The sequence below is a fragment of the Petaurus breviceps genome, unplaced genomic scaffold (assembly GCF_028583685.1).
Source record: "Petaurus breviceps papuanus isolate PSGF00001 unplaced genomic scaffold, PetGlider_PUasm1.0 98, whole genome shotgun sequence".
NCBI classification, from domain to species: Eukaryota; Metazoa; Chordata; class Mammalia; order Diprotodontia; family Petauridae; genus Petaurus; species Petaurus breviceps.
This window is the reverse complement of record NW_027187460.1, coordinates 35122465-35140122: the sequence shown is the minus strand read 5'-3', so window position 1 is coordinate 35140122 and position 17658 is coordinate 35122465. Positions and strand designations below refer to the sequence as shown.

The 17658-nt window shown below is 38.2% G+C and overlaps 1 protein-coding gene across 1 annotated transcript in view; it reads left to right on the top strand.

Annotated features, from left to right (window-relative positions):
* Positions 1-17658, top strand: part of DEPTOR (DEP domain containing MTOR interacting protein) — a 212488-nt gene that overhangs the window by 125345 nt on the left and 69485 nt on the right. Inside the window, exons 5-6 of the mRNA XM_069081160.1 lie at positions 13752-13937; positions 15271-15405. Coding sequence (XP_068937261.1) covers positions 13752-13937; positions 15271-15405 — 321 coding nt within the window. The remainder of the gene's footprint in view (positions 1-13751; positions 13938-15270; positions 15406-17658) is intronic.

Below are 17658 nucleotides of genomic sequence, written 5' to 3'. Positions count from 1 at the left end.
TATCTATCTATCTATCTATCTATCTATCTATCTATCTATCTATCTATATATATATATATATATATATATATATATATATATACATAAGAAATGAGACCTTTACCAGAGAAACCTATTGCAAATGTTTTCCCTAGTTTCCTGCTTTTCTTCCAATTTTAGCTGCATTGCTTTTGCTTGTGCAAAAACTTTTAATTTTATACAATCAAAATTATTCATTTTTTCCCTCCTATGAACCTCTCTATCTTTTGTTTGGTCATGAACTCTTCCCATAGTCATAGTTAATTCCCATAGTTAATCCTTCAGTTTTCCAGTAATTTGGCTTTTATTTTTCTCCTTAATCAGTTTAGCTAATGGATTATCTATTTTTTTTAAGTTCCTATTTTTATTTACTAATTCAGGGTTGTTTGTCAACCTCTGCTTTGATGTTCAGGTTTTCTATTTTAGTATTTCATTGGGGGCTTCTAAATTTGTTTGTTTTTTATTTATTTATTTTTTATGTTGTGTGCTCAATTTGTTGGTCTGCGCTTTCTCTTTTTTATTGATGAGTTTATAAATATAAAATTTTCCCTAATTTTTGCTTTGTCTAAATCCCACACGTTTTGTTATTTTGTCTCATTATTGTCATTATCTTTAATGAAATTGTTGTTCTCCATGCTCCACATCTTTGTCAAGGAGGCGTGGAGGAAGAGCTAGATTCTAATGTTTCCTCTCACTCTACCATCTTGGCTCTGCCCAGATTTGTTCTTGAACAATATCAGATTGACATCAGGGTGGAGGATAGATTTACAATGGCAAGAGATTAGAGGCTGGGAGACAGAAGGCTTTTTTTTTATCACCCGATGCCACCTGTGCAGCTAAACCATGCTCAGCTAGGTTACTGCCACTGACTAGCATCATTCATTCATCCACTTCAGCAGACATTACTAGACTAGGTGCATTGTAGAAATCATTGCTCAGCTACCCATTGCTTTAGATGACCTCTGATTCCAATTCTGATATTCCACAAGTGTATTTTAATTTTCATCATTAAACTTCCAGGTATATGTTATATTATTGTCTATACTAAAGTCAGTTTCTCTTCCTGATTCTCTCCTCCTCAACCAGATATTTAAATTTTTCTGAACTACTTTTGTCTGGATCTTTCTTTTGCCAATCATTATACCCTGTTTTCTATTATTCTTGTTGATGTTTTTATTCTATTCCCCCTAGTAGAATATTAATTCTTTAGGACCAAGTATTATGTTATTTTTCATCTTTGAATTCACAACACTCAGCAGAATGCTTAATAAATTCTAATAATATTAAATTAATAATAAATTAAGTAATAATGTTTATCTTCTACCAAATGATCGTAAAGCATATGAGGAGTTTTCTTGGTGAAGATGCTGGAGTGGTTTGCCATTTCCTTCACCAGTTTATTTTACAGATGAAGAAAATGAGGCAAACAGGGTTAAGTGACCTGCCCAGCATCATAGCTAGTAAGTTTCTGAGGCCACATTTGAACCTAGGTCTTTCTGATTCCAGGTCTGGCTGGAAATAGTCAAATTCTATCCACTGCACCACCTAGCTGCCCCATAGTAGAACACAGACAATGTTAATATGTGGTTTTCTAAGTAAATGCAGCCCATAGGGGTGCTTATGTACAGTTCAGTGGCCCAGTTTCTATATGAATTTGACTCCACTGTTCTAGGCTACTTCTAGGCAATCCTCCACTGGTAATTTGCTAAAGAGTACTCATGTGCATTATGTGTTTCTGTGGTCACTGGGTGACCTCCAACTTTAATTCTTCAAAGACTACAATGTATCATACTTCATCACCAGAAGAATATTGATATTTTTTAAATGACCCTTGGTTCCAGGGTAGAGCTTAGAATCAATAATAAAAAATGCAGTTTCCCAAATTTAATCCAGCCTTCTCATCTTATAATCTATTTTGGTGGCAGCCATATTCCTTCTTCATTGTCTATCCAAGATATGTGCACTTAAGATATTTAGCTCTGGAATTTAGTAGGGAAAATATGTATATGTTTTGTAGTTGTCAAGTTGCCTATGGAAGAATAAACCTCAGTATTTACTATAAAATTTTATTTCTTTGGCTGGTTATCCTGAGAATAGGGACTTTTTTCCTTTCCCATGATATCTGAGCATGTTTTTCCCGTAATATCTAAGGCTCCCAATGCTAATATGTACAGACTTGTTTTCACCAGCAACTTCATTGTACTGCCTTTGGGTCTCCTTTTCTTTCCCAAGCACCTATGTTCCTTTGCCTGGGCCTTGCCAGAGTTGTCTGAATAATATTTGGGTAGTGTTCCATTAAACCATAACACACAGCAAATTGGAATGACTCCCAGAAGTCATAAATTAAGTGAGTGAAAAATATTGTCCTTATTATATTATGCCATCTGATAAAAATATTATATATGAAGTTTTAAAATATTGAAAGTAGACTTGAGACACTTTCTCCTCAGCTTTCATTCTAATGATTTTGATTTTTTATTTTAATATTCTTAGGGAGCTAGGAACGAGCCGGCAAGGTATAGTAGACAACAGATTATTTCATTGGAACATGGGAGACATAGGCTTTAGTCTGAGAGCTGCCTCTAACTACCAGTGTGATTTTGAACAAAAAAGTTCACCACTCTAGACCCCACCTTTCTCATTGGTAAAATGAGGGAGCTTGACCTAGGCCCTAGATCAAAGGGTCACAGGATTGTAAACGAAAAGGCACCTAAGAGGTCAATAGTCAAAATTCTATTTATATCATTTATAGGAGAGAGGGTATCACTTCAAGTTTAACATTCTGTGATTCTATAATCTCACAGGTCCATTCTAAGGCTGAAATTTCTGTGATGTTGTTGTTTTTCAGTCATTTCAGTAGAATCTGGCTCTTCATAACCCCATTTGGAGTTTTTCTGGCAGAGATACTGGAGTAATCTTCCATTTCCTTCTCCAGTTCATTTGACAGATAAGGAAACTGAGGCAGAGTAAAGTGACTTGCCCAAGGTCACACAACTAGTAAGTGTCTGAGGCCAGATTTGAATTCAGGAAGATGAGTCTTCCTCACTCCAGACCCAGGGCTCTGTCCATTGCACAGCCTAACTGCCCAGCAAGCATTTAGATACCTATATTAACATGGTATTATGATCCTGTGATATTTATAAAAATGGCCATATTGTGCTACTCTAGTATGCAGTATATTTAATAATGTGTCTGAGAGTAATGAGGTAATGAGTCAGATGAAGCGGTACCATTTCCCTCATTTGTTAGGTCAGGCAGAATGTTGTTATTGCATTTATAATTAAACTGTTTATGAAATTTCATGAGGGTTTAAAAGTCAGAGGATTTGGATTCAAATACTGCTCTGCTATTTATTCTCTCTGTGTCCTTGGACAAATGAGTAACTTCATCTGTCTTGACCTTAGTTAGAGTCACCCATCTCTAAGGTCCCTTCCAACTTTAAATTTATGATTACTATGATAATAATTTGGATGATGTGATTAAAAAAACCCAAAATCTAGTAATTTAAATGGGGAAAAGACAAACATTTTTCTTCTAGATCACATAGCCTGTCATTTAACTGTTACTTTAAATTAGGGTAGGTAGCAATAGAATGGTGGGGTTAACAGCAGTAGATTTGGAGTCTGGGTTCCAATCCCTCATACATGCACTGTGACCACAAGCAAATCCATTTCCCTTTAGGAATTTCAGTTCCTCATCTGCAAAATAGGTGTTGTAATGCCTGTTAATAATACCATTATGGACTGGTAGAAAGGGAACCAGCCTCAGAACCAGGAAGATCTTGGAGATGTAATGGACAGAGTGCTGGACCTGAGTTCAAATCCTGACTCATATGTTTACTAGCTCTGAAGCCCTGGTCAATTCACTTAGCCTCTCTCAGTCTGTTTCCTCATCTGTAGAAAAGAGATAATAATAACACCCACCTCACAAGGTTGTTATGGGGATCAATAGAAATAATGTATATAAGGTGCTTTGCAAATATTAAATATTAGTTATTATTATTATTAATGATCAAAGTTCTATCTCTGACTCTTAAAGGTTGTATGACCCTGGGCAAGTCACTAAATCCTTTTAGTACATTAAGCAGTCTTCTAAGGCTATAAATTTCAGAGAAGGAAGGACCTGTGTATTGGTAGAGGGAATTTCCTTATCCCTGATTTCCTGGTATCAATGAAATCACAAAGCTGGTCCCTATCTCACTCTCTATCTCACCTAACTTACAAGATTGTCTCAAAGATCAGAAAAATCAAAGTGTCTCTGAGTGCCCCACAAACCTTAAGTTGCTTTATGGCAGTTGTTATTAATACTACAATTTTATGGATGTGGACAAATCCTCAGGTGCCATAAGCTTTCTAAAGTTCCTTTCTAAATATACCGTTTAGTCCTTTTGTCATGTTTTGGTTTCCACTGTCAGCCTGCTTTAAGCATCCTCCCTCCTCATAGGATCCAAAGTGGGATGCTTACCTTTTGGGAATTGGACAAGCTAGATAACAGTGCACACAATGAACCTGTGTCAGGTTCCTGAGGGAAGGAGCACTGAGTTCATAAGTAAGCTTCGGCAACAGGATAGAAACTCTGCTAATTAATAGGTCCTTGGATAGAACTTTAGTTGAACAAAGGCCAAGTGAAGTTAATCATTAAAATCCCAGGAGCTAAGTGGTAGCTCAAATAATGGGGTTTTCAGTCCTGAGTTACAGCGATCATTTCACCCTCCAGTGAAACATTTGCCCTCTCTGCATCCTGTTCCAGCTTTCCTTGTTGAATTCCAACCTTATTTCTCAGTTGGGAGGCTGAGATAGTTTGAAACAGCTACCTAGAACACTGACTCTCATTTGCTTGGAAGGCTTCTTTTCTTGTTTCATCCTTTCTTTTTTAGAGTTATAAGAAATGGGAATAGGACTTAAAAATTTTTTTTTGTTTGTTTTGTGGATGTCCATTGATTTTACATCACAGTAATTTCCTGATGTCCACTCCTCCAGCTGAATTCTCCCTTTTAAACAAAGAAGTAAACTCAACTTTCTACTGAGTCTGGAGTCTATGCACCATTCTACAACCATAAGGGCAACTAGATGGTGCAGTGGATAGAGCATGGAGCCTGGAGTCAGGAAGCTTGAGTTCAAATTTGACCTCAGACACTTACTAGCTGTGTGACCCTGGGCAAGTCACTTAATCCTGTTTGCCTTAGTTTCCCCAAATGTAAAATGGGCTGGATAAAGGAAATAGCAAACCACACCAGTATCTTTGCCAAGAAAACACAAATGAAACCATGAAGAGTCAGACATGACTGAAGACAACTGAACAACAACAGTGACCTATATTCAGGGGTGGCTTGTATTTAAATCTATATGTTTTCTACGCTGACCATCAAGTCTAGTACTGTGTGTTTGTAGATGTTGAATATTTATCTTTTGATAAATCAATTTGCTTACCTTCTTTGGACATAGAGTTACTATGACGTTTCCCAACCTTTTTTGCATTTGCCTGCAGAAAGATAGGACCTTTTCTCTTGGAAAAGAGTTAAGGCTTTTTAATTATTACAAATGACTTTTAAACCTTTTTTTTGCTCTTTTCCCTTGTTTCTTTTGATTACTTCTTAGAGACACAAAGTAGTTTTCTTAAACTGTTTTACCTTTATACCTACTGAGGCTTATTTGCCCATCTTCAAATATCTCCTGTGACACTGTTTCCCTATCCAGATTATTTTCCCAAGATTTGACTATGACTTTCAGGTGCAATCACTGTACTGAATTGAATAGCTTTTCCCCTCTGCTTTGGGCAGCTTCAAATACAGTATAAGGTAAGAAAGGACTATCTAAATTTGAACATCTTCTGTAATCTTCAGAGATTTGCTTAGGAATTTAGAGAAAATCAACAAAGAACAGATTGCCAGGAGTGAGGGTGGAGCCAAGGATAGGAGGAAAAGAAAGGAGTAAGGATAGGAGGAATCCAAGGACCCCCTGCTTTGGAAGATGAGAATGCTGGGGTCCATTAAGATTAAATGATTCATCCAATGTTACATGGCTAGTAATTGTCAGAGGCAGCAATAGTACCCAGAAATCCTTACTCCAAGCCTAGCTTACTTTCCTCTGTACCACATTGCCTTTCGTTGCTGGGATGATGGTTTACATTCTACAAAGATATATTCCTTCTGAAGGATCAGCATTTTGTCACACAGTATGTGTGTTCTTGGGCTGCCTTTTCTCATGTTGTGAATAGTACTAGTCATAACAAGAATTGTTAGTGTAAACTTTACATAGGTGTCCCAAATAAAGCCATATTATTTGAGGGCCAGCAAATATACCACAGTTTGGACTTATCTTGATGATGTTTGATGCAAAAAAATGCCTCTTGGTTTCTTCCAAAGCTTTAGGAATTGTGACTGCTTTCAAATATCAGAACATTTTGTAGTGAATAATAAAGTGAAACTTAACAATGAGTTCAAAGGGAATAGTTAGAAAAAATGAGTGAAATGTCACATTATACAAACTCTAGACAGGCAAATGGAATTGGCTGCTGTTTTTCCTGACAAACCATATGTCCTATATACTCAGGTGCTTAGGACCCTCCTTTGCTAAACCCTAATGCATCACCTTGGTCAAAGAATCATGGATCTGGATTGTATAGATGAGGAAACACCAGGCTTACTTTTGTATCCTTTTTACCCTCCAGCTTGAAGGCAGTAAGCCCCTTGAGGGCAGGATCATGCTGTATTTATTTTTGTATTTCAGTTAGTCCCTAGCACAGGATTCTTCACATATGGTGGTTGATAAATATTTGCTAAATTGAATTACACAGATTTAAATTGAGCCAGGATTAAGCATAAAGCCAAAGCACATAGATTTTCCTCACAGTAAGATATAGGATAGTGTATGCTTGAATAAAAATGCTATCTATTAGTAAGTATTAGCAATTATATGTAAATGAAATTTGGAGGGATCTGTGATTGTCAGCAGTGGGAATTCATGATGTGAAAACCCCTTTTACTAAAACATATGCAACCAATCTATGACTCAATGGAGAAGTCCTTGGGTATTAGCTGAGGTAATAGTGGTACCGCCCAAGGATCTGTGCTTGGTCCTGGGCTGTTTAATATTTTTATATCAATAATTTGGCCAAAGGTGTAGATGGCAAACTTATCAGATACACAGATGACATGAAGATGGAAGAGACAGAGTCAGTATTGCAGAAGATCTCAGGAGCTTAGAACATTGGGTTGGGTCAAAAGTGCTGAAACTTAACATGTATAAATGTCTAACCTCATATTTGAACCAAAGATTGAGCTTCATGGAGGCAGGAGAAGCAAGGCATGGCTAGACAGCAGTTTAACCCAACAACTGAAGTTAGTGCTACCTCAGTGAGTCAACCCAGAAAGCCACATTAAGAGGGAAGCATTAGCAAGGAAGAATAAGGAGCTGTGTGACAAGGTCACTTTATTTACACTGATTGCCTCAAAAAATGTTTAAAAATTAAATAAAAATTAAAAATAACCAATACTGAAATGAGAAGCCAGTGTACTACCCTCTCTCTACTTTAAAGAGAGAGAGTTGCTTACTTTCCTGAGTTTAACTGTTGCTTTGGGCTTCTCCTCTGTGTTCAGAAATTTTATTATTTATGATTGTCCTTTGCAATTTTCTTCCTATTTTTCTGACCATTTGTAGCTGCAATGACTAGAAAATCTTAATGATATTTTGTGAAGATTAATAATAAGTTAACACTTGTAGAAGGTCTTTTTTTGGGTATCATAGGCCCTCTGGCAATCTGGTGAAGCCTATAGACCACTTCTCAAAATAATGTCTGTTGAATACATTCACAATTTAAGGAAATGATAAATAGCACTTAGAAGTTATATGTTCTCTGTGTGTGTGTATGTGTGCGCACGTGCATGTGTGCTTGCTTTGTTTTTTTCCCCCATCCTATGGGATCATGCATCTAGGGTTGGAAAGACCTCAGAGAGCATCTTGTCCAACCTATTCACTTTATAGGTAAAGAAACTGAGGCTCGTGGAAGTTAACTAGCTTGTTCAAGGTCACATAGATAATAAGCGTTAGAGGGGTGATTTGAACCAATTTCCCTTAACTCAAGAGCCAGTGAATGTTTAACTATCAACACATGAAAGGATCAAGTAACTCTGCAAGCTGGAGAACCTTTGTCCAAACGGAAAAAAAAAAAAAGACAATGTTTTCTTGCATTCCTCACATTTACTGAAGGCATTTAGTTTAACATAATGGAACATTGACATGAGCTGCATCACCAAAAGCCCATTCACAGGAGAAACCCTCCAGTGATTGTGCAGGGCATTTGCAGTGTCTGTTCTGGATCAATGAAAAAGTAAAATGAGCAATCAAAAGCAGTACTTGACATAACTTTAAAAGTCACCTTCACAAATGTTGGGACTTTAACTTTGGTCCTACTCCCAAAGAAATCTTTCCTGAGAGTTTATAAACTGCAGTAATTTGTTTGCAGCTGAGAATTTGTAAGACTTGGCCTTTTTTTGGTGGGTGTGGCCATGAAACAGATATCATTATAGGCTAAATGCAGAACTCAACACACGCTGTCCAGTATTGATCTGAGGTAAGAATCATCTAATGAGAGCAGGCAGTCAAGTTCTTCGCACTTAAATAAGTTGGGTATAATATGGTTAGGTCTGTAATAAAGTTAATCTAAAAAGATCTGATTTTATAAAAGCCAACCTTGTCTAATTAGGCAGTATTAGTACAACACCTTTTAAAAATATAATTTTAGGGGCGGCTAGGTGGTGCAGTGAGTAGAGCACCAGCCCTAGAGTCAGGAGGACCTGAGTTCAAATCCACCCTCAGACATGTAACACTTACTAGCTGTGTGACCTTGGGCAGGTCAACCCCAATTGCCCTGCCCTTCCCCCTCCAAAAAGCAAAAATAAATAAATAAAAATATCATTAAAAGATTTTGTTGCAAATATTCTGCCATAGATTTGCTTAGAGTAAATATTTCTCCTAATTCAAAAAGCTTGATGTCTAATGATCTAGCAACCACCAATAGCATCTCTAGTAATAAGGAGTTGATCATCACACTGTCCTTTGCCCAACCCGACAACATCTAGAATATTATTTTCAGTTCTGGTTGCCACATTTTAAGGAAGGCATTGATACATTGGAGAGTTCCCAGAGGAAGACAAGCCAGGCACTGAAGGGTGTCAATTTCTTGCATATGAGAAGCAGTAGAAAGGAATTGGAATGCTGAGCCTGAAGAAGACTAGGGATGCTATAGCCTTCAAATATTTGAAAGAAGTTTCAGACAAGTACTGCTTAGCCCGAGAAAGCAGATCTAGAAACAATGGGGGGAAATGGCAAAGAGGCAGAGTTGGACTTGATGTCAGAAAAAATCTTCCTAAAAATCAGGACAATTCAGAAGTGGGAAGAACTACCTTGGGAATTAATGAGTGTTCTCCCCTGTTGGAAGTCGTGTAGCAGAGGGTGGCTTGTATCAAGTTGCAGGTAGTGTTTGTGCTAAATGACTGCTGAGGTCTTTTCCAACTCTGAAATTCAGTAGTTTCAACAGCAATTTGGATTACCATTAGGGTCAGAAGACACCTGAGTCTGAATCCCTGCCAAGGTTTATTGTGCCATTAAATTGTAAAGTCCTCCATTAGACTGTAAGTTCCTGGAGGGCATAAGCTGTTTTTTGCCCTTTTTTTGTATCCTTAGTGCTTAGCATACTGCCTGGTACTTAGTAGGTGATTAATAAATGTTTATTGATTGAAGTGCCTTCCTCACAGCAGCCCTATAAGTTAGAAGAACAAGTATTGGCATCTCCATTATTCAGCTCAGAATGCTGAGACACAGAGGAGGGACAGTTGGCCAGGTTTAGCCAGCTAGTAAGCTCCAAAGCAAGGATTCTGACCCACATTTCTCTCAGAAAGGCTCTTTTTGTTGCTTCTGTAGGCTCTCACAACACACAAAAACCACTTATTCCTTCAGTATTTATCAAATGTCGATCCTCAATAACTGCTGGGCTGTATAAGACGCGCGCGCACACACACACACACACACACACACAAACACACACACACACACATACACAACACACATAGTCCCTGCCCTTATGGAGTTATGCAATCTATTAAGGAAGGATAAGACACATATACCTAGCAGTTGGAGTTGAAGAAGAACTTCAGTTCTTTTTCAAAAATATATTTGTAGGGGGAACTAGGTGGTGAAGTGAATAGAGCACAGGCCCTGGAGTCAGGAGGGCCTGAGTTCAAATATGATCTCAGACACTTAACACTTAACTAGTGTGACCTTAGGCAAGTCACTTAACTCTTACTGCCCTGCCTTCCCCCCTCCAAAAAGCAAAAAAAAATATTTTTTTTTATCCCTTTTATTATGGCATCACATTCATTTCCAAATCTTTTCCTTTCCCTCATCCTTTAACCAGTGAGCTTTCCCTTGTAATAAAGATTTATGAAGGGGACTGCCAGGAATATTCCTGATATAAGTGGCATAATTGAAAGAGCAAAATAGAGGTAAATTAGGTGATCTTTTGTATTCTGATAGCTTCATACTTGATATTAAATTTAATTCATTGAAATTTGATTGCTAGGATAAGAGAGGGTAGCGGAAGGTGTCATTTGTAATGATTTCTGTGGGTCTGTTTCTGAAGAGATCATGTGAGCTCCCTGAGTGCCTGGGTTATTGTAGTAGAGTTAAATATTAAAACAATGATGCCTGGCTTTTAGGTGAGCTTGGAACCAGGCTTCCAGACCACTCCTAGCCATGCCTATGCCACCTGGTGGCACTTGTAATCTCCCCATCCACTTTTCACCTCCCCCTTTATGTGCTGCTTTATCCAGTTAGGATGTAATGCCCTACTTGAGGGCAGGGACTGTCTTGCTGGCTCATCTTTCTGTCATTAGCACTTAGTACAGTGCCTGGCATATAGTAAGCCAGGAAATTTTCATTGTTTATTTGTTGGTATACGTCATTGTAATGTATATACATAGATAAATACTCTATTTCTCTGGGATACAAGGTAAAATATGAATAAGTGTTAGTTGAGGTACAATATGAGAGGCAACAGAATAGGGTGAAAGCATGGGATTTAGGGTCAGAAGATACCTGAGTTTGAATTCCTGCCAAGATTTATTAGCTAGGTGACCCAGGGCAAGTCACTTGCCCTCTCTCATCTGTAAAATGAAGATGATATGAATTATATTGCCTGTCTCACAAAATTGTGAGGAAAGCCCTGTATAAAGCTTAAGATGCTAAATAACTGAATTATTGCTATCATTGGTCAGAGGAGGGAGAGAAAATCCATAGTTGAAATTTCAGCTTCATTGAAGTATTTTAGTTGGGCCTTGAAAAATGAGTATGAATTAGACAGAGGAGGGAGTGGGGAGGAGACTGAAGTACATGAATTCCAGGAGGGCAATTAGCATAAGCAAGCCATGGGCTTGGGAAAGCTAGAGAAGTGCTCTAGGGAAGAGTAGGATGCATTCTGGGAAAGCAAGTACCAATTATCCACTTTTGTCCCAATACAGCTCTGTTGCCTCCAAGACAACAGGGAAAGGTAAAGCTGTAGGTACATGTTGGGGTCAAATCAAGTTGATTAGTTAACTGATTGACTTTTGTCCATACATGAAAAATATTCCTTAAAAATCAGAGAAATGAGAACTATTAAAAAATAAAGTAGAGCTTCATGCCATCATTTGAAATCAGTTGTCTTTAGCAATTTCCTATTGGTTCTAGGATAAAATATAAAATACCTCTAACTAGCATTTTTTTTTTTTGGCAAGGTAATTGGGGTTAAGTGATTTGCCCAAGATCACACAGAAGTGTGTCAAGTGTCTGAGGTCACATTTGAATTCAGGTCCTCCTGACTCCAGGGCTGGTGCTCTATTCACTGTGCCTTCTAGCTGCCCCCCCCCCCAGGATTTTTTAAAAAATGGTTTTTATTGATATAATTTTTAGATTGCCTTTACAGATTACTCTTGCTTTGCAAGAGGTTCCTTGTAACAAAGTAAAACTTTAAATAAAACTAATAAACTGAAATCTATAGTACCCTTCCACTTATTTTTTAAAAGTAACAGAAATTTTCTTTCTTCCCCTCCCATTACCAACCCCATTAAAAAAGAAAGAAAAACAAATTTCTTGTAATAAATATGCATAACCAAGCAAAACAAATTCCCTCATTGGCTCAACTCTCTCTCCCTCTCTCTCTCTCTCTCCCCATACATATATATGTATATATGTGTGTGTATGTGTGTACACATGTCTCATTCTGTACCCTGAGGCATATCATCCATCACTTATTTGTCATGGATAGCATGTTTCATCATTGGTCCTCTGGAAATCATGAATGGTCATTATATAGATCATAATTCTTACAGCTTTCAAATTTATTTGTTTTTACAGTGCTTTCATTATTATATAAATTGTCCTTTTGGATCTGCACATTTCATTCTTCAGTTTATAAAAATCCTCTGAATTGTATATATTTACAATATTTATGTTATCTCATCTTATACATCGTACTTGTTCTTTTTATTTCTCTCTGCATTTGTTCATATAAATCTTTTCATGTCTTCCTGAAATCATCTATTTCTTGATGTCTTACAACATAATAGTAACTCCCTCACATTCCAACTCTCTCTAATCTTTTCCAACCTATATTCTATCTTTATTTCATATTACTGTCTTTTTGCTTACGCTATGTTTTCCCCAAACTGGCTGACTACCTTTTCCCTGAATTCAATATTCCTTTTCCCATCTCCACACCTTTGTTCAGGTCACTCCCAGTCATTGGAAAGCATTGTCTTCTTGCCTCTATGTCTTAGAATCCCTTCATTCTTTGAAAGCTCAGTTCAGTTGTGAAGCCTTTCCTATTCCTCTACTGTTAGCATTTCCTTCTGCCACCAATTATTATCTAATATCTACTTCTGTATATGTGGCATCCTGTCATGTTAATGGGATATAAGATCTTCCTACCCATTAATAGGCCTCACGTGGAGCCCATTAAGGGAAGCTTGATTGGGGGAGGCTTGTTTTTCAGGAAGGCCCACACTTTTTGTTACTTTGTAATTCTGAGGGTTGTGATGCTCTCTAACCCTGAAGAAGGGTACATATACTCTGAGGTTAGCATTTTTCTTTGGGGATCACTCATTGGAAGAGTGCCCTTGTGATTTGTCCAGATGAGACTCTGGGTAGCCATTAAGGAGCCCCCTGGCTTTGAAAAACACAGATATTGGTGCTTCTCTCTCTGGTAACTTTGTATATATTGCCTTGGTCAGATAGTTGGATCTGTCTGTTGATCTGTGCTAATTTCTCAGACAGTTAGAAGCCTTGTATATTAGTCTTTATTTCTTTGCTTGTATTTTCTCTGATGATCAGGGTGTTGACTTTTCCCCTGAACTAGTGAATGTAATTAGAAAAGATTATTGACCCCTTAAACAGCTATCTTTCCTAGTAAAGCAGATCTAAGAACCTGTACTAGCAGCCATCATGGGTATGCTAGTGTGGTTGCCGTTACATATCTTCTACTAGAACATAAGCTCAGGAGCTGTTTTGTTTTGTCCTTTCATCTCCGGTATCCTTCATGTTATTTTGTACATAATTGGTGCTTAGTAAATAGTTGTCTAATTTAGCTGGGACCTTTGCAACTCTGCTGTAAACTTTTATCAGGTGTCAGCCTCTGTGGAGTGAGATCAGTGACTTATAACACATTACATTATTTACCCATATTTTTTTTCTCCTCCACAGTGTCTAATAAGCATGCTTTTGTGGATAGCAACCTCCTCTACCAGTTTAGAATGAATTTCCGTCGGAGAAGAAGGCTAATGGAACTGCTCAATGAACGATCTCCTTCCTCCCAGGAAACCCATGATAGCCCATTTTGCTTGAGGAAACAGAACAGTGACAACCGAAAACCCACCAGTTTTATGTCAGGTAACTTGGTTCCACTGAGTCATATTTATTTGGCTTTGGAAAAAAAAAAGACAGAAACATATGAGAACATCTGAGCTATTGGCACTCAGATATCCAACAACCTCACCTGTCTAGGGGACAGTTAAGAACTAAGAAGCAAGTATAAAAGCTCCCAGCAGGCAGAATAAATGTCATAAAGCTCATGCACTTTACTTACGGGAGGGCCCCATATACCCTCACATTGGTCTTATTTACTTTTAGTTTACACAGTTTGGCTAATAAGTTTGGCTCTCTAGTTTCTAAATTATAACAAATTAAAGGCCAGAGGAGAAGCTACTCTGTCCAGGTGCCAGGACAATGAGATGTGATAGCTAAATATAAGGGAATAGGTTGAGAGTTCTGACATTTTTCTATAAAGCAGCAGTTCTCTCTGGGACCTTTCTGTGTGTGAGCAAACATCCCTAACACACCAATGTAGTCCCTGAGGGCATTGCTGTTTTCATCTATTGGTCTAGTCCTGTGATTTCATCTCTGTGTTAGGCTCCCAGTGTGGAATCTCCCTCCATTGATGCATGTATAGACATTTGTACATCTATAATGTGCATACTTAGAAAGTTTCCCTGGGCACTGAGTGTGGTTTGCCAATGGTCATATGGAAAGTATATGTTGCAGATAGACTTGAACCCAAGCTCTTTCCAACTATAAGGCCAACCATTTATTTACTAGACCATAATGCAGTTTTATAATGCTATATAATTATTAATGTTCATAATGTCAATTATTCTCCCTCTAAAATCAATGATAACAAGTCTTAGAAGTTCACACAACTCATTTCCCCTCATAAGATTGCAGTTTTGATCCAATTATAAAATATTATCTTCTTAATAAACATGCACTTCATTTAAGTGCAATGGGAAATTGATTTCCTAAGTAGCCTTAAATAGTTGATTGTCTTCTCGTGATTGAAATTAATCTCATTCCATGACGGAGCCCAAGAACAGGAATGGAAAACTAGTGAAGTCATCAAAGATTTAATTTGAAAAGTTTTACCCAGTTTTACATTTCAAGCTTCTTCGTGGAAGTAGATGGCTAATCATTGAATATTCAGTGAGTTGGCATTGCAGCTGTGCATTTTTTATCATTATTAGCTCATTAATTGCAGTGGCCACCACACTGCTACTGCATCTGTAGTTTATTTCCATCTTTCAGGGAGCCTCCCTGCTCCGGCTTACTAGAGCCTGTGGCCTGGAAAATGGAAGCAAATGTCTGTTGATGCCTAACTTTCTGGACCAACAGAATAAGGGTACCAAGGGACTGACCTCAGCAGCTCTAATTGTTTTCTGGTTTTTCACAGTGAGTCCAAGCAAGGAGATCAAGATTGTGTCTGCAGTGAGAAGAAGCAGCATGAGCAGCTGTGGCAGCAGTGGTTACTTCAGCAGTAGCCCGACCCTCAGCAGCAGCCCACCAGTGCTCTGCAACCCCAAGTCAGGTACATGGTCCACCTCCCTTTCCAGCCCACTCAGTAAACCTCACCTCCATTCTGATTTTGTAGGAATGCCCTTGAACTTGACTTCTTTTGACTATAAACAAATGAGGTCCTTGCTACCATGTTTCCCCGATAATAAGACACTGTCTTATTATTTTTTTGGACAGAAAAACACCAGAGGGCTTATTTTCAGGGGAGGGCTTATTTTAATGAACATTGACAGCAATTTTAATAAACAGGTAAATGTGAACAAAAAAATGTACCTTTATTCAATAAGCAAATCACTGGGGAAGAACAGGATGACGCACTCACTGCTGCAGCTCTGATTGGATGCAGCTCGGAGCATGGCGTGCATTTCACCGAGGGGGGTGGGACGGTGCATACAGAGGGTACCGTAATGTAGTGTGTAGCGCAGGGGATCACCTTCACTACAGTAGCAATCTCAATAGGGCTTATTTTCGGGGGCGGGCTTATTTTAGAGGAATCTTACACAGTAAGGGGAGGGCTTATTTTCAGGATAGGTCTTATTATCGGGAAACACTGGTAGTAGTCCTTTGGATAGATGGTAAGCTCCTTGTGGGCAGAGACTTTCTTTTGTCTCTTTGTGTATCCCCAGCACTTACCTCTGTGCTTAGCAATAGTAGGTACTTAGTAAATGTTCTTAAAGTAGAAAGGGGATTCCATGCAGCCTAGAGTGGATTAGCCCTGGAGTTAGTTCCTGTGAGGATGCTGGGTGGTCCTTCCTTAGTGTAGAATCTACCCGCAAGCAAGTATAGTCTATGAGAAGCTGATTAAAGGGATAATGGAGAAATAGAAGAGAAGAGGAGAGAAATAGAGTGGTATAATGGAAAATGTACTAGGTTTTGAGTCAAAGGACTTGGGTTAAAATCCTATTTCTGTTCTGTATGACCTTGGGCAAGTCATTCAACCTTTTTCAGTCTAAGATCCTCCTCTGTAAAATGATGGAGTTGGATTAGATTGCCTATTGGATCCCTTCTAGCTCTAAATCTATGATGCTATTACTATTAATAACCTTTTATGATTTTGTCAAAAATAGATTTTATTATTTATAGGGAATTGTTAAGAAGTTGCTTCTGGAATATATTGTTGATTATACATATATGTGGACAGGTGCAGTGGATAAAATTCTAAGCCTAGAGTCGGGAAGGTTCATCTTCCTGAGTAAAAATTTGACACACCAGCTTTGTGATCCTAGGCAAGTCACTTAACCTGGTTTTCCTTAGTTTCCCCATATGTAAAATGAGTTGGAGAAGGAAGTGGAAAACCACTGCAGTATTTCTGCCAAGTATACTCCAGAATGAGGTCATGAAAAGTCAAACATGACTGAACAAGGTATACATATATATGTAGATACATCTGCAAATTTCTGTTTGTTTTTTTAAGAATAGAGGATGAGTACATAAATTCCTTAATCCTGTGATAGCCTGAAGAACAAAGTGATTAATTAATCAGTAGTCATTTATTAAGCTCTTTCTATGTGTCTGGCGCTGCTCTTGGTGCTGATATGAAGACAAAAGGGAAGAGGTTCCCCTCCTCAGAGGCTTCCATTTATTTGAGTAAAACGTGCACAAAATAAACACGAGGTACATTTTGTAGGGGGACAGGAGACAAGAAAAGGTTTTATGTAGAAGGAAACAATTGATCAGTTTTGAAAGAGATAAAGGATGCTGATAAGTATATAGGCCTCAGTTATTTTTGCTAATTCAGTTCAACAGACATTAAGATATGATTGCATGCAAAACCGCTGTGCTAGGTGCTGGGTGGGTGGTGGGGGCACAACTATGAATAAAACAAGATCCTTACCTATAAAACATTTGGGGACTTGTAATACAGCTGAAACAGATCTGGGTTTAGAAGAGCTGGGTTTGAATTCTGCATCAGTCACTTTCTACCTGTGTGATCTTGAACTGAGTGACTTAATATTTTCAGGCCTCTGTTTCTTCACCTATAAAAGAAAGTGGTTGAGGGGCAGCCAGGTAGCACAGTGAGTAAGAGCACCGGCCCCAGTGCCGGGATGACCTGGGGATCGAATCTGGGCTCAGACACTTAGCACCCACCCAGAAACACCTGGCTGTGTGTAACCTTGATCAAGTTACTTAACCCCTTAAATTGCTTAAAAAAAAAAAGTGGTTGAATCAGATTATCTCTAAAGGCCCATTCAGGTTGAAGATCCCCTAAAGAGATAATAAGCAGGAAAGAAACAAATCTACCCAGAGCTTTCCTCCCCCTGGGCTT